A 27349-nucleotide genomic window follows, 5' to 3' on the forward strand; every position below is an offset into this window, starting at 1 on the left:
TCTTTTATTCAAGTAAACATGATGTCCGTGACAAACATATATTAGATTCCCGAATCAAAAGAAGGCAAACTAAATGTAATACTAAAACTGTAAATACTTTGTATACTTTCAATTAGCACAAATGTGGAATATTGTTTTCATTAATATGTGGCAAGAGCAAATGCAACATCCAAGTTACGATAAATTCAAATCCATCACAGTAGATGTTAAAGCTCACAGCAAACCTAAATCTGGATGTGAATACCAAATACTTTACTACAGTTACTCAATGTTTTCTGGCTGTGTGTCAGGTGGAATCGCGGCTTGTAGTTCAGGCTGCTCAGTGACGTTTGACTGATCAATCTCTTCTTTTACATCCTTAGTTTGCTCCAGATCAGAAGCTCTCAGTTCTGCTGCAGCAGAAACCTTCTCCTCATCTTTTTGCACTGCTAAGTCCTCACTTTTCCTCTCCTTCCTCTCGTCTTCAACCCTTTTCATGCCAAGGTTCTTAATTAGAGATTCTGCAAAAGAACAAACATTATCTCATCTCCGTCAAGGCAAAATTAGACAATTCTGTTCGCATATTTCCTTCCAGTGCTCTCACCCTTTCGCTTCTGCTTTTTTGTTCCAGTGACTGCGGTTTTCATCATTTCCCTTGGGGAGTTTGGACCATACACCACATTTCCTTCTGCATCAGTCCAATATGAAGTCACTCCCAAGTCAGGTGTACACTCTGTGACCTCGAGCTGGAAGGAGACAAAGGGGTGTTAGATATTAGCATGTAAAAAAAAAAGTAAAATTAAAAAACTACAATAATATCAACTGTCAGCCAAAAACAAACAAAAAACAAAAAAATCCACTACTTACCCCAGAAATACGAAAAGCCAAAGAAATCCTCTTGACAACAGTACAAACAATGACACCTTGCAAACTATCCAATAAGCAATCTAACCATATCACTTTGATTTCTATTCAAGATAATTTTTATAGTACCTTCATTTATGAGCTTGTGTGCATTGTATTCTATTTACTGTTTCCCAAACAATTTGAGCAGAGAAAGACAAAATGGTATGTTGGTTTTATCTGATCCATAGGTTTTAGGATACAGGGGTCTGCTGATTAAATTGTAAAGCCCACTGAGACTGTTTTGGGATTTTGTCCTTAATGAATAAATATACTTTAAATAAGCTTCACTCAACCTCCTTTATAATTAATAACCCAGTCTTTCCTCGGTGTCAAGTTGATGACAGGATGAAATTATAAAAGAGAGTAACGACTTATCCAAGCTGCTTTTTTCAACAAGACAGTATTGTATAAGCTGTGTCTGTGCTGGATATTACACACTAATTCTATTCTAGTTCTAAAAGCACATCCCGGTCTCACACTAACCTGATAATCTGATATGGATATATTTTGCAAAAATGATACAGTCAAACTCCTTGAATTATTGTGCCTAATATGGGTAAACTTTAAAGAAAAACAACAGAGACTTCCCATCAGGTGATATGTCGCTTAGATTCTCTGTAACTGGTAAACTCACGCATCTTTCAATATAAATTCCCCCAGTTGCAACCTGAGATTGCTCAATGACATCACATTCTCACACACTTTTCTCACACTTTTTTCCGACTTGCAAAATCTCTGGCAGGTCCCTTTAACTGTTTACAGACACACTGAAAAGACACACACTTGCTCTGCATATTTTCTTGTCATTTTGTGACCTAACATGATGTTCTCTAACAGCAGCAGATAAATGAGCAGATCTCACTTTCTAATGTGTCGCGAATGTCATGTGTATCAGAAAAATGAAAAGTTGTACCAGATGCTGGTGGATATAGACAAAACAGGAAAAAACATTAGTTTTCTCTGTTGCATTCAGGTGAGCTTGATGTTGGTGCTTGTGATCAATTTTAGTTTTGTTTCTGAAGCATCACCAATCAAGCGAACCTCAAGTAACAGCTCAAAAACAGATATTTAGCTCAGGGTTGGATTACAGTAGAGAGGGGGGTGTTTTCCATGCTGGTGGTGGATCTTCCGGCTGTCCGAGTATACTGGGGGGTGAACAAGGAAACAATCAACTGAAACGAGAGTGAAAGTGAACTGTGTTTGAACCAAAGTGAGACAACTCAGAAAGGAGGAGGAGGAGGAAGAAGTGGGGAGGTACATGCTCATTTTTATTAGTCTCATCAAGAAACAGTGGATGTGAAGTAACCATCACTACTGCTGTGATGTCATCGCAATATTCATTGCAGCAGTGTCAACATCATCATATCACTGTCATAAACATTAATGATGGACTGCAAATGGGATGTGATGGTGAATATCATTGATATTAACGGGTTGACAGTGAATTTCACACAGGGAGGCAATGAAGTGATCACAAAATGTAAAGGGATAAAGTGGAACAAACAATAAATCAGGACAAAATGTAAAATACTGTGAAATGTATTCTGATGTACACTGAAGGTTAAAGTTTTAGCCCATTTGCTGCAAACTCTGTGCACATTAATTGTTTTCCAAAGCATGCATGTATTTTTACTGCTTTTCAAAGACATTCTTGCTTTAATTGTTGTTATTCTTAATACATCCACAGGCTGTAGTAAGAACAATATCTTTTTGTTTCATTTTGTTTGTTGCAGAAACAAACATTTTATTGGTAATTCATCTGTACCTATGGAGTATTGTATCTAAAATCTCTAGGATTCTACACTGTCATCAGCACCTGAGTGCACCTTAATGAAAACTTGCTACTGTACATGCAACAATGACTTCAAAGCAGTAAAGTCTAAGTAATTTGTAGCAAATGGGAGAAAACACCCAAAAAACATTCATATTCCTTTTTCGTAGACACTCCACATTAACTCCATGATTTGTATGACTTAGTGTTGTGTCCATAAAGTTACATTACATTTGTCCTTTTAAACTCATTAATGGTAATTTGGCCACAATTTTACACAAACAAACATTGCACATTTTGAGTGGGCATAATGTCACAAATACCTTTTTGTTTAGTTTATGTTCTGTTGGATTTCTTGTAATTGGAACAAAGGTCTAAATATTTATTACCACACTCTCTCTGAACAGCTGGAAATTGGAGATTCAGCACCTCTAGAGATATCTTTATATGCTACACAAAAAATCTAAAACATCCTCACGCCTTTTTAACTGTGTCCAGTGTTTCTCTTTTGTACATATTTACGACAAGATTTGGACCGCTTTTATTTTTTCTTGCCGCCCGCCTCCTCGGGGATGAAGACACTTACGGTGAAGTCCCCGCTCTCTGTGCCGTACTTGTTCTTCACCAGGATGCTGTACTTGCCGGTGTCTGCTGTATTCACACCGGTGATGGTGAAGCTGGCAAACTTGCCAGACTCAAACTTCAGGATGCAGTGGTCATCCGATGTGATCTCCCTGTCGTTCTTCAACCAGGTGACCTCTGGCATTGGGTCGCCGGAAATGTTGCAGGTGAGATTGAGAGCCTGTGGGAGGAATAACAAACAATATACTTCTATAGTATCATTCTTCACAGTATTAACACTGGCATCACTCTTGAGGACAGTTTAACACGGCATGTGTCATCTAGTTTCTTGTAAGCCTGATTGTGCTGCAAACCTCTTTTCATTAGAGGCACCAGAAACTGTTTACCTTGCCCTCTTGGATGGTGACCACATCAGGAAGCCCCCCAGCTACTCGAGCACGGTCTAAAAGAAGATTCAGTAATTACCAAAAATACATTTTCATCAATCACACTTCTAAAATAGAAATAAAGTGCTGCACTATAAGCAGAACAACTTCAAATTCTTTACCCAAGCTGAAGTACAAAATACATGCTCTACAATGGATGCAAAGTAGAAAAGTACAAGTACTCCACTAGGACAACAGAAAATGTATACAGAGTTTAAAAAATAGTTCTATTTGAAACGAGTCTAAATTTGTTAAACAAACTATGATAAAAAAAATTGTAGTAATTCAAATATAAGGGTCAAAATTAATCAACAAGTAACTTAGTGTGTTAGCGAGTAGCAGCAGCTGGTTGGAGTATATTAATACTTTGTCAGTTAGTATTTATTGGAGCTAGATTAGGTAGCTACAGCATCAAGATAAAAATATGAAGAAGTGAAACCCTGGTAAACACGGTATTACTTACTTCTCTCTGCAACAGCAGCAGCTCTGAGTACGTAAAAAAGAGGGAACAACAAATTAAATGTAACGTGGTGAAAATCAGAAGTGAAACTTTAAGGTTTAATCTGCATGAATACAATATGTCTTCATGTGTTGCGTCAACTGTGAAAGGTGCACCAGGTTGGGCGTTGGTAAGAATGGGCTAAATGCAGACTGGTAGCACATGAAACTAAATTGAGTCTAATTTTTTTTTTTTTTTGTGTGTGTGTGTGTGTGTCAATTTGCATTACATCTACAACAGCTGGAGCTGGCTGAGTGAGTATTTTGCAAATCTGAATGGGACAGTGTCCTCCCTCAGGTCAGTCTGTAGGACCTGCTTTTAAATAGTTTAAATTATCTCAGAGACTTTTAAAGTGACTGTCTGTGTGTTTGAAACTATGGGAGCAGTGCCGAGTTTTGAGGTTGGGGGTGGGTGTGGGTTTGCAATCCTAAAGTCATGTGAAGCACTGCATAAAGCTAATATTATGATAAAAACATGTTTGAGACTGCAAAAAGCAAATAATAGAATAGTTGGCCGCTTACTTGAGTCTCTGGAATTCTGCAAAGGCGTCATCAAATGCTGCAGGAAAAAAGGTCATAAGAATCGGAATCACTTATCCAAGCAGATTGGCTTAACAGTAATTCAATGTTTATGTAATATTATCATTATAATAATTATAATAAGCCATAATTAAAAGCTACAAATTTCAAACAGGCCTTCCGCACTGGATATGCAGATATTAGAACCTGGCTGACTGTACTTATGTTGTCTTGTAATGGACAAGAAAGAGAGTCAAAGGTAATATAACTAATATTAAAGTTGAGTAATGCCATAGTATAAAGTCCCTGTGACATACCGAGAAAATGTAAATACACTGAGAGTCTCACCTTGACCACCCAGCTCCACCGACCTCCTCAGACCCCCCTTTCCATCGTAGAACTCAATGGCATATTTGCCCATGTCTTTTTCTGTGGGATCTTTGATCTGAAGCCACAACTGCTCCCCCACCACACCGCTCTTTATACGTTCAGAGAAGGCAATGGCTGAATCCCTGTGAGACAATACAGAAACATTAGGAGTAAGGACTGAAATCTTAAACTTAAGGGCACCGTTTTACTCTGGAATGAGGAAATCTACAATTAAAATAACCTTTTTTGATAGTTTTATGAGAAAAACACTGAGATGGAGCATTATGTTTTAAAGTATTGGTACAGTAACTAATCAGTGTCAGCACATATGTGCATAGGCTTGCTTTTACATAAACACGAAGAGCCAGCTCACTTGTAGTGCCATGTCACTTGGAGTAAATCATTGTAGTAGCTGACGAAGGTGTAGAGTCGGATGCCTTCTTCTGTGCTTGTGATCTTCAGTGGAGTGGAGGAATTGGCTGCAAGCAAAGAAAAAACCGGAAGGTCATCATCAAAAAAAATCTTTGTTTTTGGGTAAATAAATGAAGTACAGAATCATTTGGGTCCAAAATGTTTCTTCCTACCAATAAAATTGAAAACTTCATTCATCAAATCTTTGAAACCTTAAAGAGAATGAGATTTGATCATTAGAAGTCATATTTGCTACTTTTCCCGGCTGACTTTATTTTTGTGTATGGTCTTAAGGTTACCTTGGTCTTTCAAATTCAACTTGGAAGTATCCTGTCCTCTATCATCCTTCAGAACAACTTCATACACACCAGAATCCTTCTTGGAAATCTGACAAAGACAGGGCACTAAAGTCAAACTCAGTCATAAAACATCGGCAAATGTCACCAAGATTTTGTAAAGGATTATGATTTGTATTCATCTGAAAAGGCAAGCGTTTCTCTTCTGCGAAGGATGCTGCAGAAAACACATATATGACACAAAAGCAAAAAAGCAGACGGACTAACAAACAATCAAATAAAATAAAAAAACAAAGCATTCTCAGGCAAAACGGAAAAACCAGAAGTGGCCATTGGGCCACGATGACAACAGATAACTGATCCCAACTTTTAGTCTTCTCCAGATTAGATCGTCGTCTGCTGTGGCTGCGGGGGAGTCGCGCTGAAATGGGACACATGTGACATCACGTTTATATGTAATATTAAGGATGGCTTGCCACTGTACGGCATGCCATTAAAAAGACATTCAGAGACAAAACGATGGGATGGGAATGAGTTTTGACCTCAACAACAAAGAAAGGGTTAAAAAGACAAAGGAGAAAAGAGTTCATTAAAAAGAGAAGAGAGTGCAGCAACAGGAAGAAAGTGATAAGTCCAAAATGTAGCATGAATTAAGATAATGGTACTGATAAGTTTTTTATGTGATGTTACATGAAAGCTGTTAATGCTGATTGTTTTGTTACTAAAATAGTAAAAACAAAAAACTGACTATACCTTACTCCTACTCAAAAGCCATACATGAAGTACAGCTTAATTTGGGTACTTGTGGACTAAAATCAATGTGGAATATGCCCACAAAATGTGAACAATCTGTATATTTTTGGAGCATGGACATAAACAAAGTTCAACAGAGATACCACTGGACACAGTTATATATGCAAATGAATTCACTGACAAACAGTACAGAAATATACATATAAAAAAACATTTCACACAGGTTTTGTTCCTCTCTTACCTGAGCTATTTCCAGCTTTAGCACCCCCTCTGTGAAGCCCAGGTGCTCGTCTGCTTTGATCTCGTGTCCATCTTTGTACCAGTGTGCAGAGGTCTCCTTCTTTATGTTGCCAACCTGAAATGCAGCACAGCAGAAGAATGCACCGGAATGCTTCACAAGACACACACACACACACTCACTCACGCACACACACAGTAGTGCAGCTTGGTAAAGACGTTCTGTCTCACCTTGCATTTTAGCAAAACGCAGCATTCTGGTGTCACCTCATAACCCAAATACTCAATGAAGTGAGGGCCTAGAGTAAACACAGCAGGCATAAATGCTAAAAAAAAAAAAAACTTAAATACAGTAGAATACAAATGTAGATCAAGAATTACTACAGTGCAGCACTGGAATCTTAATTAGTCAGCAAAGAGTTTATCTGCAACAAATCCTTATTTAAGAAAAAAACGCTGGCGTCATGCACCACTGTTATAGTCATTGTATAAATATTATTTTAATTTTTCCATCTAGAATAAATTAATCGGCAGGTTGTTTAATAATGAAAGTTGTAATGTTTGTTACCAAGTGGCTCATACCTTGCTTTCTGAAATATTCTTTCCTCTGGAACTCTGATTCCTTCTGCAGCCCCTTGAACACTGCAAATAAAAAGAGTTGTGTTGTAATGGTTCACTTAATCTGTCCTTATGTAACAATGTGTTTGGTTGCTATTGAATTATGTGACAACATGCATCCTGATTGGTTTGCAGTTTTACAATGTGCTTCCTGGTATAGTATATTCACTGCCCTCCAGTGTCCAGAATGTAGAATAGCTGAGCTCTGTATTGGTATTAATTAACTTATTTATTTTTTGTCCTTTCTGCTCATCCCGTGAGTTCAGGGTCACCACAGTGGATCATTGTCATCATGTCGATTTGGTACAGTTTTTATGCCGAATGCCTTTCCCCTCCAAAAAATCTCCACCTGGCCTGGACCGGCACTGCACAGCTGGGGATGGGAATGGGCTGTTAGGGGTTCAGTGTCTTGCCCAGAGACACTTGGACACTTGGTTCGAACCACTTACCCAGTGCCTTGGTATTAATCATTGTTAAATATTAAGGCAACCCACTGCTTTCTCATAGTTATTATTATGAGGCAGGAAACTCTCACTTTTCAGCTTGCTACAATGTTGGATGTTTTCTGTGTTTTGATGATGCTGACATACCGTCTCCTATCAGTACCAAGCTGGACTGGTTTGTAGCTTTCCCATCCTGCAGCTGGAAGGTGAAGGTGCCCTCATCAGCCGAGGTCAAAGACTCCATGATCATCTCAATAACACCGGTGTTCTTGTCGAAGTTCATCTTATATTTCTACAGAACAAGGGTGGCAGTGTCAGAACTCTTAGGGTAAAACATTTTAGGCTCACGTACCTAAAAAAAAAAATACTGCAGATTGATTCCTTTTGTTTCTTGCTGACCTCCCCCTGAGACAGAACATTATCATTGAACACGTAATCCACTTTTCCGTTAGCTGAAATTTTCTCGGCCTGCAGCCAAAAGCGAACTCTGCCCTTTTCCAGCAGCTCCACAGCCAACTCCGACTTCAGGGGAATAACTAGATTTAAGGAAAAAAAGTTAAAAGCCAGCTCAAAAAAAAAATGTCCCGTGCATGACGTTCTTAAAAACAGCAATGACTGGATGAGAGGGTAAAACACTCACTGGGGAATTTATGGTCATGGCTGATCTCCAGCAGCTTTTTCAGCTCTGTTAAAGATAAAAGATTCTGTTACAGAGGTCAGTTTATTTATGTCTTTTACTCCTGGAATCTCCATTGTTTTCTGGTGCGTGCAGCCTACCTTCCTCAGAGAGATTGTAACTAGACGAAGCCCCGTCAGTGTGAGTGACGAGACAGGAATAAATGCCAATGTCCTCCTCCCCTAGTGTGTTGAAAACAGCTTTTGACCTGCACAAAAACACAGTGTCGGAGTAATAATAAAACAGTGTCGATGATCAAAAGGTCTCAACTTAAAAGAAAAAAGAAACCCATCTCACTTGTTTCCCTTGGTCTCAGTAGTTAAGCGGGAAGTGTCTGTGATTTCCTCATAATTCTTGGACCACACAAATTTAGAGTCAGGAGTCAGGTCGCAGCATTCAAAGTTCAGGGAGATGATACCATCATCATCAACATCCACAACTATCTCCTTGGTGCCTGAAACACACACACAGTACAGGGAACACTTGGAGTTGAAAGGCACGCTTAACATTGATTAACACATTTTTTTCCCGTTACTAATGTAAAAACCTCAATTCTTAAGGTGCAAACCGGAGATTAATTTCAGTTTTTCCAGCACACCGTGGGCTGTGTGAATATATTTGAAGTAATTCTGTCACCTTCCTACATTGTACACAAGCCCATTGCTCAAGTAAACATGTAAGCAAGAAAAGCCTACAAATAGAAGTAGCACTTAATTTATTTACTCTAAACTAAACTAAAATTTACAGTACTTAAAGTACAAAATGTTTATTTAAGTACTCCACTACAAAACAGTACTTAATTAGATGGCAGGGAAATTCTTCGTATAATTGCTTCCTGTTACATCACCTGGTTTGGTCAGAGCTTGAACTGGCTCTGTGACGTCTGAAGTTTTTCCAACACCAGCTTTATTCTGAGCGCGCACACGGAACACAAACGTCTCCCCCTCTTTCAGATTCTTTATCTGTGAAATGAAAGAAAACAGCCAGATAACACACACCAGCTGCTGCCACATGTGTAAATAAATCTTTTAGATAGTAGATGACTGTAACCTTGATGAACGTCTTCTCCGTTGCGTTGTTATTGACCCCTCTCCACGCCTCCTCAGGTGAGTCCGCTTCCTTGATGTCAACGTAGTAGCCGTTAACCGGATTGCGTCCCTGGTAAATGGGTGGCTTCCACAGCAACACCACGGAGTCACTTCGCACATCTCTTAGCTGCAGATCATGAGGAGGTCCTGAGGTACCAAAAGGATTGTTAAAAACACACTGGAAATAGCTACATACCCAAACCACAGTAGGTTGGATTGTGTTCTTCTAATGCTGAACGGGTACAGCATGTACTGTACTTATGCACACCGACTTCTTATTCCCTGTTCCCATTATTTTATGTGAACAAGAGCAACCTTATGGAAATAAACTCAGATACAGGTGTGGAGGTAAGTACACCTGTACATAAAGACATAATGATGAACTGCAATAACCCGTATTAGAAAATGGTTAGAAATCACTATAATATGCAGTCTTCATCTATTTAGACCCAACACAATTTGTGGAGTCCACACTAACCAATCTCGTAGACTTTAGATTAATAATATGAAGGATGATGATGTTATTTCAAAAAAATACATTGTGTTAACCAGTTGTACTTTAAATCTATCCAGCAGCGGCCAGTCACCCTGTACACACACAAGGAAAAGATATGAGTGGAAACCTAAACATTTCTCACAACCAAGACTTAAGACTAACCTGTCCCCTATGAAGTAAAGCCTTTGTTACATATTTATCATTTCTATCATTGAACACTTTGTTAACACACTATTATGCCTATTAACAATTCAGTTTATTTCCAAAAAAGTTTAAAAATGTGAACCTTGTAACTCTTCCAAATCTTCCAAATGCACGAACATATTTTAAGTGTGTGCCCCAGTCTGGCCACTGGCATAAGAAATTTATAGATCCTCCCCTGCTCTGCTGCACCTTTGATAGTGTAACTATCAATAATACCATATATGTTTTCTATTATCATACTTAATACAAGATCTGTTTCTGTTTTAATTGTTTGTTGACAGTTTTTACAGTGTCCTTGAGTCTGTATTAATATTTATTATCAAAATATATTTTATAGCTACAATGGGATTGTGTGATTACCAAGTTTTCTGATATTGTACTTTCACAAAGCTGGATGATGAATGAATGTGACAGTCTAAGACGTTTGGACCTTTTGTCCCTACTATTGGTCAACATCCAAAACCACTGGATCGTAAATTTCCCATAATTTAATTTAATCCAACAGCTTTCAAACTCTATTTGGTCCAATTTGTGCTAAAGTGCTGAAGAGTTATTTGCTTCCTCCAGTGCCAAAAGTGACAGTATACATATGACGACATGAAGATACTGTTGTAAAGAATAAGACTGCATATGCACTTTATTTTCCTTATATATTATATATATTATATTTTCCTTATCTGGTTCTCAGGATGTTCGAAACCTTTTTTTTTCTCCATAGTTCAGTAGGTGGACATAGTGGCCCAACTAACCTGGTACAGCAATGGTCCACTCCTCACAGAGGAAGGTATCACTGGGCAGTGATGGGAGGCCAACACCTGCTATGTTGGACGCTCGCACCTGGAACTGGTACTTCCTGTTCTCCTTCAGGTCGGACACCTGCACACAAACAAACGATGTCAAAACTTTTCTAATGAGTTATTTGTCTTCCAAACTACAATTTTAGTTTTGGATTGAGAAGAATACTTGATTCTTACTCTATACGCCCTCTCGCTGACAGGTCTAATGTTGCCCTCGTACCACTTCCCCGGCACGCCATCGGTCACCTCACGGTAATCCACAAAGTAGCCGGTAATGTCAGCCCCTCCAATAAAGGTTGGCTGTTTCCAGGCCAGCACCATGGCGTCACGCACACACTCCAGGACAGTGATGCCATAGGGTGGAGTAGGGGCGGCTGAGATGACAGAAAACTCAAATAAACAACACAGCAGGGGAACAGGGTGAGGTAATAAAAGACTGAAGCACAAAATGAGTGCGTGCCTTTAATTCCCACATGCTTTTTACATCACTGCCCAGGTGTGCTAATAAATTTTCATTTCTCGATCCTATGTTTTTTACAAATGTGTTTTTCATAAGTTTACTGTAGCTTTGTTGAGCTTCAGTGTCTCTTTATTGGAAACTTTTTCATAGTTGTTTACAGCAAGTATTTGCTATTCTGTCACTTACTTTCCTGGATAGTTAATCCAGGATAATGTATGTAATCCAGGAGAATGTTAATCCACATCAATGTATCGATAGAGCAAAGTTCTTGCTATATAAAGTCCCAAGTTTAACGGTCTCAGGGTTTAGGACACATGTCCTCCTGTTGTGTTGCTTGATGACCCAAGTACAGGATGTGATTGACTGGCTCGTGCCAGGCCACACTTTGTGTGTGTTTGTGTGTTAAAGTGCTGTAGGTACTCAGAGAAATGGCAGGTTCTGAAGTGCCAGGAGACTGACACCAGGCCACCAAGTGAGGAGGTTTTGGGAATGTGGTGGCCAGCAGAACAAGCGTGACTGGGTTAAGGTCTGTTGGTGTTTCACAGGGACTTACCTTAAAGAGAAGAACATCCGTTTACTCACTATTATGCAGTATTTCCTGTCTTTGCATGTGGAAATGAGCTTGTGAAATGCTTCTCCTAATATTTAAAAAGTCAGTGTAGAATCTTTTCAAGGATCCTAAGTATGGAGTTTTTTTAGTTTTTTTCTGGATTCATTGAAAAGCATTTTCAACTGTGACCATTGCTCACCTGTCCATTCTCTCTTGGGCCTCTCTGTGTCCCGATTAGCAGAAGCATCTACATAGAACTTACATGCCTGCCCAGCTTCAGACTTTTCGGCTGTCTCAGCAGCCTGATCCTGAATCTCAGCAGTGACTGGGTCTAAATGTTGAACTGTGACTATGTCGGTAAGTGAGTTGAAAACTGAATCTGACACAGACTCTGAGACCAGTTCTTTGGCCAGGCCAGGTGCCCAGGACACAAAGCCTCTTTTGACCCCACTGCTTTGCCTCTCCACAGGGTCGAGCACTGTGAGCCCTGAGCTAGCAGCCCTGCACCCCTCCCTGGCTTCAGTGTCAGCCTGAGCTTTTTTATTGCACTTTTGCATAGTGTCAGGGGGGGACTGGACAGTTTCATGCGTGCCCGTCCAGCGTGGCCTGTGCTCGGTTAGTTGGCACATATTACCCCTCAGCCCCATCTCTGGCAACACACCATGAGGGATGCCGCCCCCTACAGAAGTTAGCAAAGAGAAGCAGAAGAGGCTTTTAAAAAACAGACAGAAAATCCACTTATAAGTCACAGCTCTTCCCAATCACACGACAGCCAAACTGCAGCAAATGAGAGACTAGCATGAAGAAAAGAAAAAAACCGGATCATTACATTTAAACTGAGTAAAATGTCTTCATCAGTCTGGGAGTGAAAAATGAAGACAAGATGGCCAACAAGTGACATCCATGTGAGGAGACTGTGATTCTGAGAACATGCAGGCAAGTGAAGTCGAGCACCCATGGAGCGTGGGTGTGCAGGCTTTGTGCCAATCCTTTATAAAACACTGCTTGTGTTTTAGCAACGATGCCAATGGATTGCGTCACTCCTAGGTTTTCACTCAGAGTTGCTGCATTGAGACTGATAGCTGCAGCATACAATATGATCTAATTCATAGGAAATAGTCCAGATGATCGTAACTGACCTCCTGTTTTACTTTGTTTCTCAGAACAGAAACCTTTGAGCTGCAAAGTATCAATAGCAGTGTTCTGAGAACATTACTATTGAGGTTGCTTGCCGTCACATTGGCATTCTTGCTAAGTGTGTTTAATAAGGTCAAACAAAGCGTGATGCTCAGCACAAAGCTGACCAGTAAATGAGTGGCATCCAAAGGTTAAAAGTTAGTTATAATGAAGGAAAGCTGAAAAAGCATGTCTGACAGTAGTATTGTTCTGCTGCTCTGCATGACTTTCAGTGGGCTCGTCTTGATAATGTAAAAATGCTTATTTGTGTTACTTGACTCCATTCAAATGATTGATTCTCAACTTTAAAGAGGAATTCCATGTTAAAGTAATAAAATAAGTTACTAGATGTCATTTTTTGTTTTTATCATGTAAAAGACATTGATGGCTATGATATATGTCCTACTGTTTTTTAGTCAAGCTTGACTCAGTTCAGACAGTCTCAGTCATACTACTGGGCTTTAAAAAGCAGGGCAACCCTTCCCTCAGCTAGTACAAAAATAACTCCAAATTATCATGAGATGCCTAACGTCTTTATCTTCCCACTCATGTAAGAAGTAGACCATCTGGCAGCACTGTGTCATGGGTCTTTGTGTGTTGTGATAAACTAGAGTTATACCAATCTAAAGTCTAGTCATTAATATTCAATTAACCATTAAACAGAACAATACCAATGTTGGGTTAGCTGATAACAGAGAGGTAAAGACAGAAAAACTCAGTGTAAGGGAACCAGTGTTGGGGGGGTGGGTGTATGTGTTGGTACCTTTAGGACCATGTAAGGTTGCCGACACATCTTGTGCCCAGGATAGTTGGGGAATAATGGTGGTGCTGGGGGTGATGGTGGTGGTGGTGCGTGACATTGGGCTGGTTTGTAACAACCGCTGAATTGGATCAAACTGACCCAAATTAGAGGAAGTCTACAAGTCCTTACCCTGTCTCAGGCTGGGACGGGTGGAGGAGGTGGTGGGGGTAGATGTGGCTGGACAGGGGGGTGGGAATGTGGGGGCATACAACAGTGGAGACTAACGTGACAGGGTGGGGCCATGGTGGAGAAAGTGTTGGAGTGTAGATGCTGATGATAAAAACAGCTGAAGACATGTCTCAAGAAACAGTAGACTACAACATAATTCATCATCAAATACCCCAAAAAATGCTAATTTGTTCATGAAATTTCCTACAACATTAAGCTTTGTTTAAATTATCTCTTACTTTGTCTCAATCTGTCTCACTTGCTTCTACTTCGCATTTCAGTTTCTGTTTTTCTATTTTTTTCCTCCAATTTAAAAAATGAAGATGAGTACTTCACTGTCTGTTACACCTCTGCTGTCATGACTGTGAGGGAGTAACAGCTCAACATTTGTGGTTTAATATCATTGACATAATTTGTGTGTGCATCAAAGTTAAAAAAGCTACAACACCACAGCTGTTTTTTAACATTACTTAAGAGTATTTTTCCTTTGAGAAACAACTTGAATGAAAAAATAACAGATTAACTCTGATTTTCAGTCTCCCCTGACTACTACCTCAGCTTCTTGTATTTAGTACAGAATGAAGCCTTTTGTTTTGCTCACCAATTGCAGCTTTCACCTCCACAGGCTCAGACTCCTGGGAGAACTGGCTGAGCCCTGCAGCGTTGACAGCTCTCACCCTGAACACGTACTTCTCTCCTGTTGTCAGACCGTGGCAGGTGAACCTGCAACAAAAATGTTTAATTGATTTTAAAATGTCAGTTCTGTAAAACTCTGTGATAAATAAGGATTAAAGTGTAATGTACCTGGTAGCATTTACTGGCTTGTTGTTGCATGGCTCCCACTCATTGCTGCTCACAATTCTTCCCTCTATGTAGTATCCCACCAACTCTTTGGCATCTCGAGATGCTTCCCAGGACACAACAACTGACGTGTCTGTGTTTCTCGTGGGAATGACTTTGCCTGGGGCAGATGGGATATCTGTGGAGCGGAACAATGTACATTTTTTCGGGGGTTAACTGAGACTAAACTATCGCTGCCTTTAGTAAAACATGCATATATGTGTGTATGTGTGTATGTGTGTGTGTTTGCAGACCAAGCTTGTCTCCAACTGTGGTGGGCTCGGTCGGCTCAGAGGGTTCACCAACACCAGCAGAGTTGCAGCAGCGGACGCGGAAGCTGTAGGATTTCCCCTCGGCGAGGTCGAACAGAGCAAAGCGAGGAGACTTGACTGGGATCTCTGTGTTCACCCTCTGCCAGCTGTCTGTGCCAGAGACACACTGACAAACAAAGGAGACGGTACGTCATACATCGTAGATACACTGACTTTTAAACATGGATTGTATTTATATTTAAGGCCACTTTCTTTTAAACATGAAAAATATACCTTTTCCACATAATACATGACACCCTCAAGGCCTTTCTCCCCAGGTGGCTTCCAGCTCAGCACCAAATAGTTCTTGGTTGCCTCTGTCACCTGCAGTTCCCGGGGTCTGCCAGGAACAACACCCTCTGATGGTTAAAAGAGGATAATGTGACAAACCTGGACTTCATATTACTGCATGTCATTGAGATTATGGCTGGTACAAATCTTGGTTTCTTAAATGAGATTTCCTACCTGCAGGCTCCTCCTCTGTGACAATGATTTGGCCGGTCCAGGGAGCAGAAGTACCTGACAAATACATGATCATCACATAAATGGGACTTCAAATGGAAAAGCGCTGTTTCTGAGAACTAATATTTTTATAAATGGTTACTTCATGGCAATGGTCACTTCATTTAATAACATTCCTGAACAATTAAATTGAATTTAATACAACAAAGATTTTTTAACACTGTGGAGGCAGAGGAAGCTAATCCATCCATTATCTGTAGCCGGTTATCCTATGTGGGTCGAGGGGGAGCTGGAGCCTCCCAGGTGTCATCAGGCGAGAGGCGGGGTACAACCCTGGACAGATCTCCAGTCTATCACAAGCCACAGAGAGACACACAGACAGACAACCATTCACACTCCCATTCACACCTATGGGCAATTTTAGATTCATCAATTAACCTAAAATGCATGTTTTTTGGATCTGTGGAAGGATACCAGATTACCCGGACGAAGAGGAAGGTTATTACAATTCTTAGTTATTTCATAATTTTACTTTTATGAGATACAGTGATAAAACTCTTTAAAGCCTTGGCTGCAGTACCTCTCATTCGGGCGCGGTCAGCTGGATCCATGGCAGCTACTGGTTCAGACACTCTGGACGGGCGACTCATGCCAATCTTGTTGACAGCACGCACACGGAAGAAATAAGAACGGCCCTCGACCAAGCCAGTGACAGGGAAACGCGCAAACTTAACAGGTGTGTCGTTGCACTGGATCCAGTGGGTGGTTCCAACCTCACATCTGTGCACATATTATACATTTAAATCATGAATACAACTTTTTTTCTTCATATTGACACATTTAAATAATCTTAATTTTCATAGAAAAAATACTTAGAGCAAACTTTTAAAAACGATAAAGAATCTAATGAAAGTAAAAGCATTTACCATTTCTCATGTTCAGAAATGAAATTACATTATGCAGATGGTGTGAAGCAAAATATTTAATAGTTGTTTTTAAATACAGTAACTGACCTGTCCACAAAGTAGCCCAGAATGGAGTTGCCACCATCGACAGCTGGCTGCTTCCACGTGACAATGATGTAATCTTTGTTGGCATCGAGACAGCGAACGTCCAGAGGAGCAGAAGGAGCTCCCTCAACTTCAGCATCAGCATCTAAAAAATACAGTAACACCAGCAGGAGTGTCAGTTAATATACTCTCTATAATCTAGACAAGTCTGATACATTTTTTCAGATTAATTTTATTTTATTTTTTACCTTTGAGCCAATCACTTGTCTTCAATGAACTACGTTTATTGTCCTGTTATTTCTAAGTGTGCAGAGCTGTGTAACTGCCTGGCTCAATGCCAGGAGTGTCTCAGGGCCTCAACCCCAACACAAGCCAAATGTAATCAGCAGCAGGAAGACAGCATTACTCAGACTCCCCCCCCCCCAGAGTGAAAGAGGATGAGATATTGCATGTTCTTAATGAAGAATATGTTTCCTAACGGTCCACATTTTGCTTGGTCTTTAGAAAACTATGGCAGAAACTGTCCACTTTTTCTGTGACCTGAGAGAGGACACTAATGGAGATGATTATGACCCTGGCAGTGTTTATGGCTCAGGAATGAAAAGATAGAGAGCAGTTAAGAGACTGTGCAGCTTATTGTTTCTTCTTAAAGCTGATATTTACAGTATCTCTGCTCACTCATTCCATAGCTGAGAATAGCCTGACTCCAGACAGGCTCATATAGCCTTTTGTTATGGAGACTGTATCTGGCCTTTTCTTTACTGGGTGACCCTGAGCTGCAAAAGGGGAGCAGAAGGTTCTAGTTTCTATCATGCTCAAGCGGTTCTCTTGTAGAAGTTTCAAATCTTTGAGAAAAGCAAAGATAAGTGTTACTTACCACTTTTTCCATATTAGCCACCCAATCACAGTCTAACATTTTGACTATTAAGTGTGGTATTGTCATCAAGTGCCAGAGGACATTCTGTTATGAATTTGACCTTGATCTGATGACATACTTGGCAAAAACAACAAAGTAGGAGGAATCAAACTGCACTCAGCTTGTGTTGACTGGTGTTGCAGTAAAAAATCTCTGTGATGCTTTAGATAGATAGCATTTTAAAGAAGGGTTGAGGATCCTTCCTATTTCTGTGTAAAGGATTTGAGAATAGGGTTAAATGATGTTTTGATATTGAATATTAACACATAGCATGGCCCTGAAGGGGTCACAACTGCAGTCCTCAAAAGGAGTCTCAGGCTTGCGGACAAAATTAGAGCAAGATCTACGACATTTACATTATTTGAGTTGCAAACCCACCTCTGACAAAGACATAGGCTGAGTAGGTTTCATAACCCGACTTGGTTGTGACCCGCAGGGTGTAGAGTCCCTCATCCTCTTTGTTGAGGTGTGTGAACGTCAGCGTGGCTCGGTCTCCACTCCAGTGCATGTGGTGCCATTTAGAAGGAGACAGAAGAACATCTGGAAAAGAGGCCATCAGTGTCAGCATGGATGGATAATATGTTTCTTTTTTTCTAAGTTTTATGGGTAAAAATGCATTGGAAAAGTCTAATTGTACAAAATGACCACATAACATTTTTTAAAGAGATCAAGCAAATAATTGATTTGACAACCTCATCATCTCACCACCGAAACACAAAATACAGCACAGAAACAGAGATTTTGACTTCATGCAGTGGGCATCTGCTCGTAAAGGTCTTTGAAAAGTGAATGCACATCATTTATTGTTGGAGTCATCTACCTACCATCTCTGTACCACTGGACCTCTGGCTGGTAGCGATGCAGGGCAGGGTAGATGACAACCGTACACCCCAGACTCATTGTCTCCCCCTCTCTTCCAAATGACACACCAAACTTATCAACAATGTGAGTCTGGAAGGTGATGCCATATTCAGACACTGGGCCAACTGCAAACAAGCAAAAAAACAGCAAAATCTGAGCAATTGAATATTAACAATTCAGACTAGTTTTTTCAAATCAAGTGGAAAAATAAAAATAATGGGCTGTTATGGAGACCATCATTATATCCACAGAGAAAACATAAATATCAAAACACTGGAGATGAAACAGTTAATATTCAGTGACTTCAGGGACTTTGTGAATTCTTTGAATTCTAATAATTTACATGTTTTTAAGATTAAATATAGCTGTGATTGCCACAGTCAGAGCAATGTTACACATATTGTTGTTCAACCTCTCCACAACAGAGGCCTGGAAGTGCTGCTACAAAAATAAATCACTGCCAGATGACCCAGGACCCAGGACCCAGTCCATATTATCAATCTGAGGAGAACAGAGAATAGACTGAACTCTACATAGAAAAGAGTGGACATGGGACAGGTCAAACCCTGTTACCTTGAAAACTGCACCCTGAACTTGTCTATACAACATAGAGCAAGCGTTTCCAGCCCCTTGTCATGAGGTCACTTGTCATGAGAGACCCACAGAACATGCATTTAGCACTTTTACTCCACTAACTTGTTTCAGTTAGTAATTCTAGTAATAATTTGTTTAATTAAACTGATGACTATAAACTGATTTTAATGTATATGTTCAGTTCAAACTAAACTGCAGACAAACATAAAAAAAAAAAGCTATTAAAAAAAAGCTAATTATTGAATCATGATGATTAGGTAATGAGGAAAGTTCTGCAGTGAAACAGTAGCAACACGATACAGCATAACATAAATAATAAAACCAGTGATTTCACACTTACGTCTGGGTTTTGGCAGGTATTCATCAACTTCCCCTTTGAACCCTACGGAGGAGCAACAGCCACCATTAATTACAGTATTAAGTGAAACACATCAAAACTGTAAACGCTTTAAACAGTTAGGTCTGAGTTAATGTATTTTGAGCTGGAGAATACACTGCTTTTTCTGTGATATGAATAATACTGTGACTACGAAAAAACTTTTTTTGGCATTTGTTCACGTCCAGAAAATTGGGGTGCGACAGTGCTGGTTAAGGCGACACCTACTCTTAACAACGATGGAGGCAAATGCAGACTGCTCCCCTTTGGAGTTCATGGCAGAGACGCGATACTGTGCTGTATCATCAAAATCACATCTGAAAGAAGAGAGCATCAGATGATTAGTGTCCATGATCCGAACATTCTTTCTCTGTAGGTTTCACGTGGACAGCACTTCCCCCTTCTCAAACCCAGCTCTCTGAGCCATGTAAATAAAACCAACTATGTGAGCACTGACTGTAAAGCGTTCCATGACTCCCAGCCAGGAATACTCTGGCAATAAATAGACATCACTGGTGATGTCATTTATACCAGGTGGTTTAGATCTCTGTACATGAAAGTATCTGGAGTGGAAGGTACGTAACAGACTCCAGGAAAGCTTTTCTATTAAAATGGGAAAATGTCGAAGTAATCGCATTTGTGACAACCCTTCGGAGTTTTGCTGCTTGTAGAAATCTGATCTTAACTCTTTAGCTCTTTGTGATCAGCAGTGGCCTGGAAATAGCGCAGCTCGTGTCCAGATCATCTGTTAGGCAACAATACCATCCCACAAATAAATCTGGAACTTTGGTTCTTTCCACTCCACTGAACAAATGCTAACGTAGATGCACTGTGAATACATCCAGGCTCTTTGATCATCATTTTGAACAATAATTTATTTATATAACCCATTTTATTTATATGACATAGCACAAATTTAGCTCACAGGGCTTCACAATCTGTACAACATAGGGCAGCCCCACCCCCAAACTCAAGGAAAAGTATCAACAAAAACAGTTTAAACAGTAATTACTTGATTCAATCCTACGGCGTGTTGGACAATTAATGATGCAAAGATATATTATACTAAAAACTACACTTTCCGTTAGGCTATTTACATTGATTTATCTCTGAATTTATGCTGTATCCAAAAGAACATTTTGATATCATTTTTTCAATCAAAAGTGATTTTGGCCAGTAAACTGGTCCATCACATCTTACCATTAGCTAGTGAGTTGATACAGTACTTGCTTTGCAAAAAATGGCAGATGGTCGAAATCCAAGTTTCAATAATTACCCCGAGAGGCACAGTGGGACACATGCATTCAAATTGATCCAATAAACATAAATGTAAGGGCCTAAGATGCCGCCAATAGGAGACTAAGACATAAGAAAAAGAAATGCTAATAGTTGGACTGAATATTAAATTATGAAATATAAAGGCAGTTGCTTTTTTAAGGACAATTTATTTTAGGTACTGTGAAGCGAGACCTACCTGTTAATTTCCAGTGAATGCACGTTGTATCTGCTCTCAAGATTATACTTGCCAGGGTTGGTAAGTGGGTCAATTGCCACATTGTTTTTGTACCTTGTGGTGGAAGATAGAAAACACGATGGAAAAAAAAAGCAGAAAGATCTTAAAACAGATTATTAAACGGAATCCAGCTGTAAATAACCAAGCCATGGACAGTACACGGAAAAGGAAGCTGAGTGGACAGATTTGAGGTTATCTTGTACAGTATGTGATGAATGGCTGTGACCTACCAGACGACTCGTGGGTCTGGCCAGCCGCTGACAGTGCAATGCAGCCGCACACACTGCTTCTCCCACACAGTGTGGGAGCGAGGTTTAATCACAAATTCTGGGGGATGCATCAGGCTGTCTTCGTTCATGCGCTTCAAATGTTCCTCGTGTTCATGGATCTAAACACAGAACAGTGCCTTAACAATAAACTCCCCAGGACAATTCTCTCTTTGCCAATAAATAACACCAAACACAAAACCCCCATTATCTTCACCAGGAAGCCAAAGTGCATGCTTAAAGCAGAAACAAAGCACACGTACAAAGTGAGCAAAATCCCAACGAGGTTTCATTTGTTCCACACATGCAAGGTGTATGCACATTTCCATGGACAGCTGCATGAAAACATTTGCATCCCCTATATGTTGAAACTGCAAAAAGTGTAAAATAGTGTATTCTTCATCAATATGATATTTAATGCATTTTCAACTAGCGCAAATGTTCCTTCACCATTAGCAGTAACAACAACGGTCAAGAAGTGTATAAAAAAAAGGTTATAGTAAAATAATAAAAATCATATCAGTGAAAAGGTTTGCCACCCCCTTGATAAACCCTCTAGGTCATTAACTTTAACATGTAAAATCAGGTGTTTGATCTTCACATCTTTTAGTGTAGTGACATGAGGTTTGTTACAACGCGGTTGCACTTTGAATTTGTTTATAGCTCTTCAGGGGCAGTCTCAAGCAGAGAGCAATAAAAAATAATGGGATCAGAAAAAAAAGCTTGAAGAAAATCTTAAAATGAAATTGGTAAACCTTTATAAAGATGGAAAGCTATATAAAAATAACTCCAGACATTTTGCGATACCATGGGCAACTGAAGTGCTAGTAAACGTGCTCAAGAGTTATGTAAGAATTCGAAACAAACAGCAGGGAGCACGACAAAGTCTTTAGAGGCACACGCGACATTCTCATTTCCGTAGTCGAGCATAGTCTGCACAAGTCTGGATTGTTTGGGAGAAACGAATGCAGAAAGCCTTTATTTACTTCTAGAAAAAGGCAGCACACCTAGTATACACTCGTGTGAACACAAAGCAGGATACAAAATTTTGCACTGATCTAATTTTCATTACTATAAATTTCTTTTTATACACTTCTTACTCTAATGATGAAGGAACGTTTGTACTAGCTCTATGCATTGCATTATGAATTATGTTGATGAAAACTAATATTTCAAAGTAAGGGGTCAAAAAATTGTGCATTCAGCTGTAATTTGTCATGAGTGTAAATGTGCGTGTGTCCTATGAACATCTGGGGGTGTCGAGGACCTGTCTTGCTACGCATCCAGTAACTCAGCACATAATATGACAACACTCATGGGACACTGCTTTCCTATGTCTCAAGAAACACGATCTCCTAAGGAATTTGTCACTCAGTCCTAAGGTTGTCTGGCAGAGTGGGGAGAGATGAATACAGTGAGGGGGGTCACTGCTGCTTTTATGATACTCAATGAAGGGCTGGGTACTATCTCACATAATCACCCAAGGACATAAATATCTCTCTTGTGTAAGGAGTAGTAATAACAACCACTTAGCCACAGGCACTTGGCATTTCCAAGCACAGCTGCGATTAACTGTAATTATACTCGGGCTTAAAAAAAAGCAACAATTTGTGTGATGCTATCAAAAAGAGCAATCCACAATCATATACTGAGTAAAAAAAGCCATTCTGTGATGTCACAAGGACAAATGCTCTACTGTGACATCACCGGTAACAGAAGCCAACCTTAGTGTGATGTCACAAATAACAGAAGACGGGCCTGTGTCTGTGATGCCAGGAAACTCTACTATGATGCTGTGAAACAACATTCGACTGCGATGACACAAGTACTTATGTCATGACTTTTGTTTCCCATCTACAGTGATGTAACATTTAAAATTTTGTATAAAATGAAAACAGTGTCAAAGGGAATGTCATACACAACAAATTAAAAACATCATGCATGTCAGAAGAACAATTTCTGTAGAATGGTGTGCTGTCATATCACTTAAAATCGGTGATGTCACTAATTGGATTCATGAACAAAAAAGAATATTCTGTAAGGACAGGAAAAAAATCTCTGCTGATGTCACAATCAAGCGACAGTTTCTGTTTTGATAACAAAATAAGTCATCCATGTTTTAGTAAAAGATTGGGGTTTTCTGAATGACCTGAAAACTTTCTTGAAAGCCCCTCACTGACCCTTTTGTTCTGGGAAATGCGTTCAGCTGACACGCGCATGGCATCCTTCCTGGAGATCTGTTCTGACCTCTCCATCTCCAGACCACTGGTGAACAAATCCCTGTTGGCCATGTATGCAGCTGTGTCCCTCACCCTTTTCTCCTCTGTATCTGAAAGTCCTGTAGCAAACTCTTGACTAGGAGTCAGCAGGGCAGAGCCGTGGATGTAGGGAATAAGGCACAGGATTAAAACTGAAATAACTTTAAGTGAATGGCATAAATCCAGTTTCATATGGAGAAGAGTTCATTACCTGCCCCTGAAGATAGGCACTACATAGCCGATGATTTGGTTCTCTTTATCCACAGCCAAGTAAGTTGGCTTTGGTCTTTTGGGCAGGGGGCTCAGTCTGCTCTCCTCAAGCCCAGAATGTGAAGACACATTAAGTCTGAGACATACAAAATACCATGAGCCTGGCACACTGCCAGACAACTAATAACATAACATCAGAATGTGGGGGGTGAAGCCATGGTCAGAAGTAGAGGAGACGTGAATGAGTTTAGTGGGAAAGTTTAGTGCTGATTGTAGCATTTTTGCACCTACCCATAAAAATCAAAATCATAAAAGGCCAAGGCATTTAAAGACAATGTTACCATCACTGAGGACTGCTGATTATAATTATTAATCAATCTTTACATCTCAAACGCTTTCTCTACCACAGTACAATTTACACGCTGTGAACTACACCAATAAATCTCTCAAAAAATGTTGAAGCATTGCACTATAGCTAATAGTATAGCTGTGTTTGAATTCCTGACGTGCCATAAATCAGGTATTTATCCCTGTTATAGATCCAAATAAAATCGGCAAAAAGTCAAGTTTGTACACAACACAAAAACACTGAAGCCAGTGCAGCTTTAGAGCTCTTTCGGTTATTTCTAAATATGTGAGTGTTCCAGGCTGTACACTGCAGACCCACTCACTTGGAGGTGGGAGTTCACATTATGAGATAACAGGAACGTGATCTTTCCTGTGTCTGTCCGTGTCCTTTTAGCACTGGCCATTGAAAGTAGCTTGACTTTCCAGCTACAGGGCCGCAACTATTCCCAATAAATTAATTTTAAATGCAGTTGTGTCTTGGTAATACGATTATCAAACTTATTTTACCACTCATACTGTTAAATCATCATCACATCATAATCTTCCTTTCCTCACCTCAGCACAGATTAAGTGGCTGGTGTGTTGCCCAGCAGCCCACAGTCATGAGTGTAAAGGCAAAGATCAGATGGTGTTAGTAAAACCTAAGCCCTCTGACTGGTTCACACTCTCTGGGTGAGGTTATTTAAAGCTTTGCCAGTACATGAAAAAGTAAACTTGCTATAGACTTCTGTTATTTCAAGATTTAATAAAAAAAACTCACTTTCGGATGATGAATAGTCATAATAACAACATTGTGGGAGATCAACTGTAAAAGTTTGGGTTGCACTTTTTTTTTTTAAATTCCAAACCTTTTCTTGCAAAATTAGCTCCTCTGTCATTAATTCATTATTCATTTAACAGCACAAATTTACAGACAAAAACTCTTGTAATCACATTTGTAGTCACAATATTTTCCAAATGAAAACACTAGACAACTAACGAATCTGGGCAACAGAACCAACCACCCTCCCAAACTCTCGCCTTTTCTGTATAAAATGAAATGAAGCAGCAAGACAGTATTTAAAACAAGAGTTCAAGTAGAAAAGAGTGAGAGTCCAGAGCTTCTTACTTTCCCTCCAACATGGTGTTCACAGGTCAGTATTATATTTCTGTAATAAACCATAACTTATCCATTACATGACAGTGCTTTTCCTCACAGCTGGTCAAACAGTGATACATGTGTTCAATGTAAAAGTTTGACATCAAGCCTAAAGTCACACGGGGCATGTCTCAGATTTCATGCAAAGAGCTTCATGCAGGATTCAAAGTAGTTCTTGGGTGTGACTGAGCGTGACAGAGTGAAAGAGGTCTAAAAGGGGGTGAAAGATGGTTATGGTTGTCAATAATGACGCAGAGCAGGAGAGATGACCCCAAAGCTGTGACAGGGAAGTGATCCAACCCGAGTGATGAAGGTGAACTTGATCAGTTGGGGTTGAGTACGTGGCAGTGGAAGTGTTACAGGGGTAGTAGGAGCTTCCTTTGACAAAGAGGTAGACTGATGAAGGTATGGCCCTCCATCCTCCTCCTCCTTACCCTCTGCTTCTGCTGTCAGCAGTGTATCTGCTGCTGGACCGGTACTGGCTCATTTTAGACTCAGTTTCCCTGCTGCGATAGCCACGGTCATAGTGGCGATGGTGCTTCTGGTAGAATGGTATAGATCCAGACATGCTGCAGCCCGCTCCGTGTTTGAGCTACTTGTCTGAGTGGGTTTTTGTTTCTCTGTCTGGTTCGTTGGTGTTTAAGAAAAGATTGATCAACAGCTGTGATAGATTCATCATTACTTACTATAAACTGCATTCACACACTGTCCATGCTTACATTTTCTTCAACATTTTCTTTATGATGAATTATGAAAAGCTAATCTAAAAACTCCTGATGCTAATAAAAATGACATAACAGTTACGTTATCAAAAGAAGAAAAGAATGACCGGAATGGTGTTTTCACCATCGTCAAACCTGCAGTATCAGCTGCAAAGACATTCAATTCAGGCCACCAGCCACATTTTCACCATGCTTAAACAGAAAAATGCAACAATTACAACCAGGCACTTCACATTCTATCCCTTCACAACAGGTGTCACTTACCCCAGGCAAAACCCCTTAAACTACAAGCTTTAAAGGAAACGATGGTCCAACTCCACTTAAAGCTTGCTATCCCAGCAAACCTACAGGTAGGTGCCTACAGGGCTGCGGTCTACACAACAAAAATAAGATTGGCCCTCGCCAGAGGGTCCAAGCAGCAGTCACAGCCTTTTATGGTGAGGGTGGAGATAAATATAGCTGAGAGAAGAGCTGAGGGACAAGTCAACTCCCACAGTGCAACATATTTATAGGAGCAGCTCTCTGACAATCTGCATTAATGTTTGATATGCAGGTGAACACACAAGTCACTGTTTGTATTGTTATTTTTTGTGACCCATCATAAGCCATTTGACATAAGGTCTAGTCCTGAATCTAACAAAACCTACAAACTTAAGTGCGTTGGTCGTTTTTTAAAATTTTATTTATCTTGTGTTTATTTCAGTATTTATTTTCTAATTTATTTCATCAAGATCTTCTGCTGCATAACTTCCAGCAGCTTTTGTCTTGTCTTTTTATTTTACTGCCGCAGTCTCAGCTGCAAGTGTTGCTAACTTTGGCCGCGCTATTGTTATTTACTTCACGTGATGAATACGATGAATACCTGCTACAGTGTCATTGTCACTCTCTCTATCAGTCTCACTCTCTTTTGAGGAAGGACACAAATGTCCTCTGTTGTCCTGTTTCATAAACACCTACTAAAAAATGAACCTAAATGAATAAAATGAAAATTTTAGTAGAAAAAGAACACACTTGATGCGAACATGACGTATAAATATAAATGAAAATTAACTGCCATAAAAAAAGATTTAGCTGTTTGTTACATAAAGGCAAATTGAATTTGTGCTGCCAAAGACGCTTGGATATTGTTCTGGAAACTGACTTTAACACACACACCTGGCAAGTTTCCAAGACAATGTCACTAACACTTCAGAGGCCTTCTGTTGAGTTTTTGCCCTTACCCACATGATGCAGTGTTGGTAAGCACGGCCACATTTCTGAAATATTATGGCAGCAATCTGAGGTGTAAGCTATTTAAAAC

At 39.9% G+C, this 27349-nt stretch overlaps 1 protein-coding gene across 9 annotated transcripts; it reads right to left on the reverse strand.

Annotated features, from left to right (window-relative positions):
- Nucleotides 1–11: 11 nt before the first annotated feature.
- On the reverse strand, nucleotides 12–26466 carry myom1b (myomesin 1b). 9 transcript variants are annotated; one of them, XM_067486110.1, is made up of 40 exons: nucleotides 26314–26466; nucleotides 25762–25951; nucleotides 23843–23977; nucleotides 23554–23728; nucleotides 21338–21495; nucleotides 21069–21161; nucleotides 19823–19911; nucleotides 19559–19600; nucleotides 18588–18749; nucleotides 18142–18303; nucleotides 16851–16992; nucleotides 16418–16617; nucleotides 15841–15894; nucleotides 15610–15734; nucleotides 15319–15502; nucleotides 15029–15203; nucleotides 14826–14947; nucleotides 12278–12757; nucleotides 11246–11442; nucleotides 11021–11147; nucleotides 9534–9718; nucleotides 9331–9445; nucleotides 8781–8937; nucleotides 8585–8691; nucleotides 8448–8492; nucleotides 8207–8343; nucleotides 7955–8099; nucleotides 7329–7388; nucleotides 6978–7045; nucleotides 6751–6864; nucleotides 5760–5847; nucleotides 5634–5672; nucleotides 5423–5528; nucleotides 5029–5192; nucleotides 4684–4720; nucleotides 4127–4149; nucleotides 3625–3680; nucleotides 3243–3458; nucleotides 584–725; nucleotides 12–500 (listed from the first exon to the last, which is right to left on the reverse strand). In XM_067486110.1, exons 2-40 carry the CDS (start codon nucleotides 25893–25895, stop codon nucleotides 262–264), a joined length of 5199 nt encoding a protein of 1732 aa, XP_067342211.1. In that variant the 5' UTR covers nucleotides 25896–25951; nucleotides 26314–26466; the 3' UTR covers nucleotides 12–261. The 9 variants fall into 9 exon arrangements, with proteins under 9 accessions (XP_067342211.1, XP_067342213.1, XP_067342215.1 ...); XM_067486113.1 differs by having other exon boundaries at nucleotides 13–500; nucleotides 12740–12757; XM_067486112.1 differs by lacking the exon at nucleotides 25762–25951 and having other exon boundaries at nucleotides 26314–26464.
- Nucleotides 26467–27349: the final 883 nt, after the last annotated feature.

The sequence above is a fragment of the Channa argus genome, chromosome 19 (genome assembly GCF_033026475.1).
Source record: "Channa argus isolate prfri chromosome 19, Channa argus male v1.0, whole genome shotgun sequence".
In the NCBI taxonomy this organism is placed as follows: Eukaryota; Metazoa; Chordata; class Actinopteri; order Anabantiformes; family Channidae; genus Channa; species Channa argus.

Coding starts and splice junctions, on each gene's coding strand:
- myom1b (XM_067486110.1), bottom strand. CDS start 25,895: ATGTCTGGATCTATACCATTCTACCAGAAGCACCATCGCCACTATGAC. Junction 8,493..8,584: donor TTACAATCTCTCTGAGGAAG/GTAGGCTGCACG, acceptor TATCTTTAACAG/AGCTGAAAAAGCTGCTGGAG. Junction 5,673..5,759: donor GTTGAATTTGAAAGACCAAG/GTAACCTTAAGA, acceptor ATTCTCTTTAAG/GTTTCAAAGATTTGATGAAT.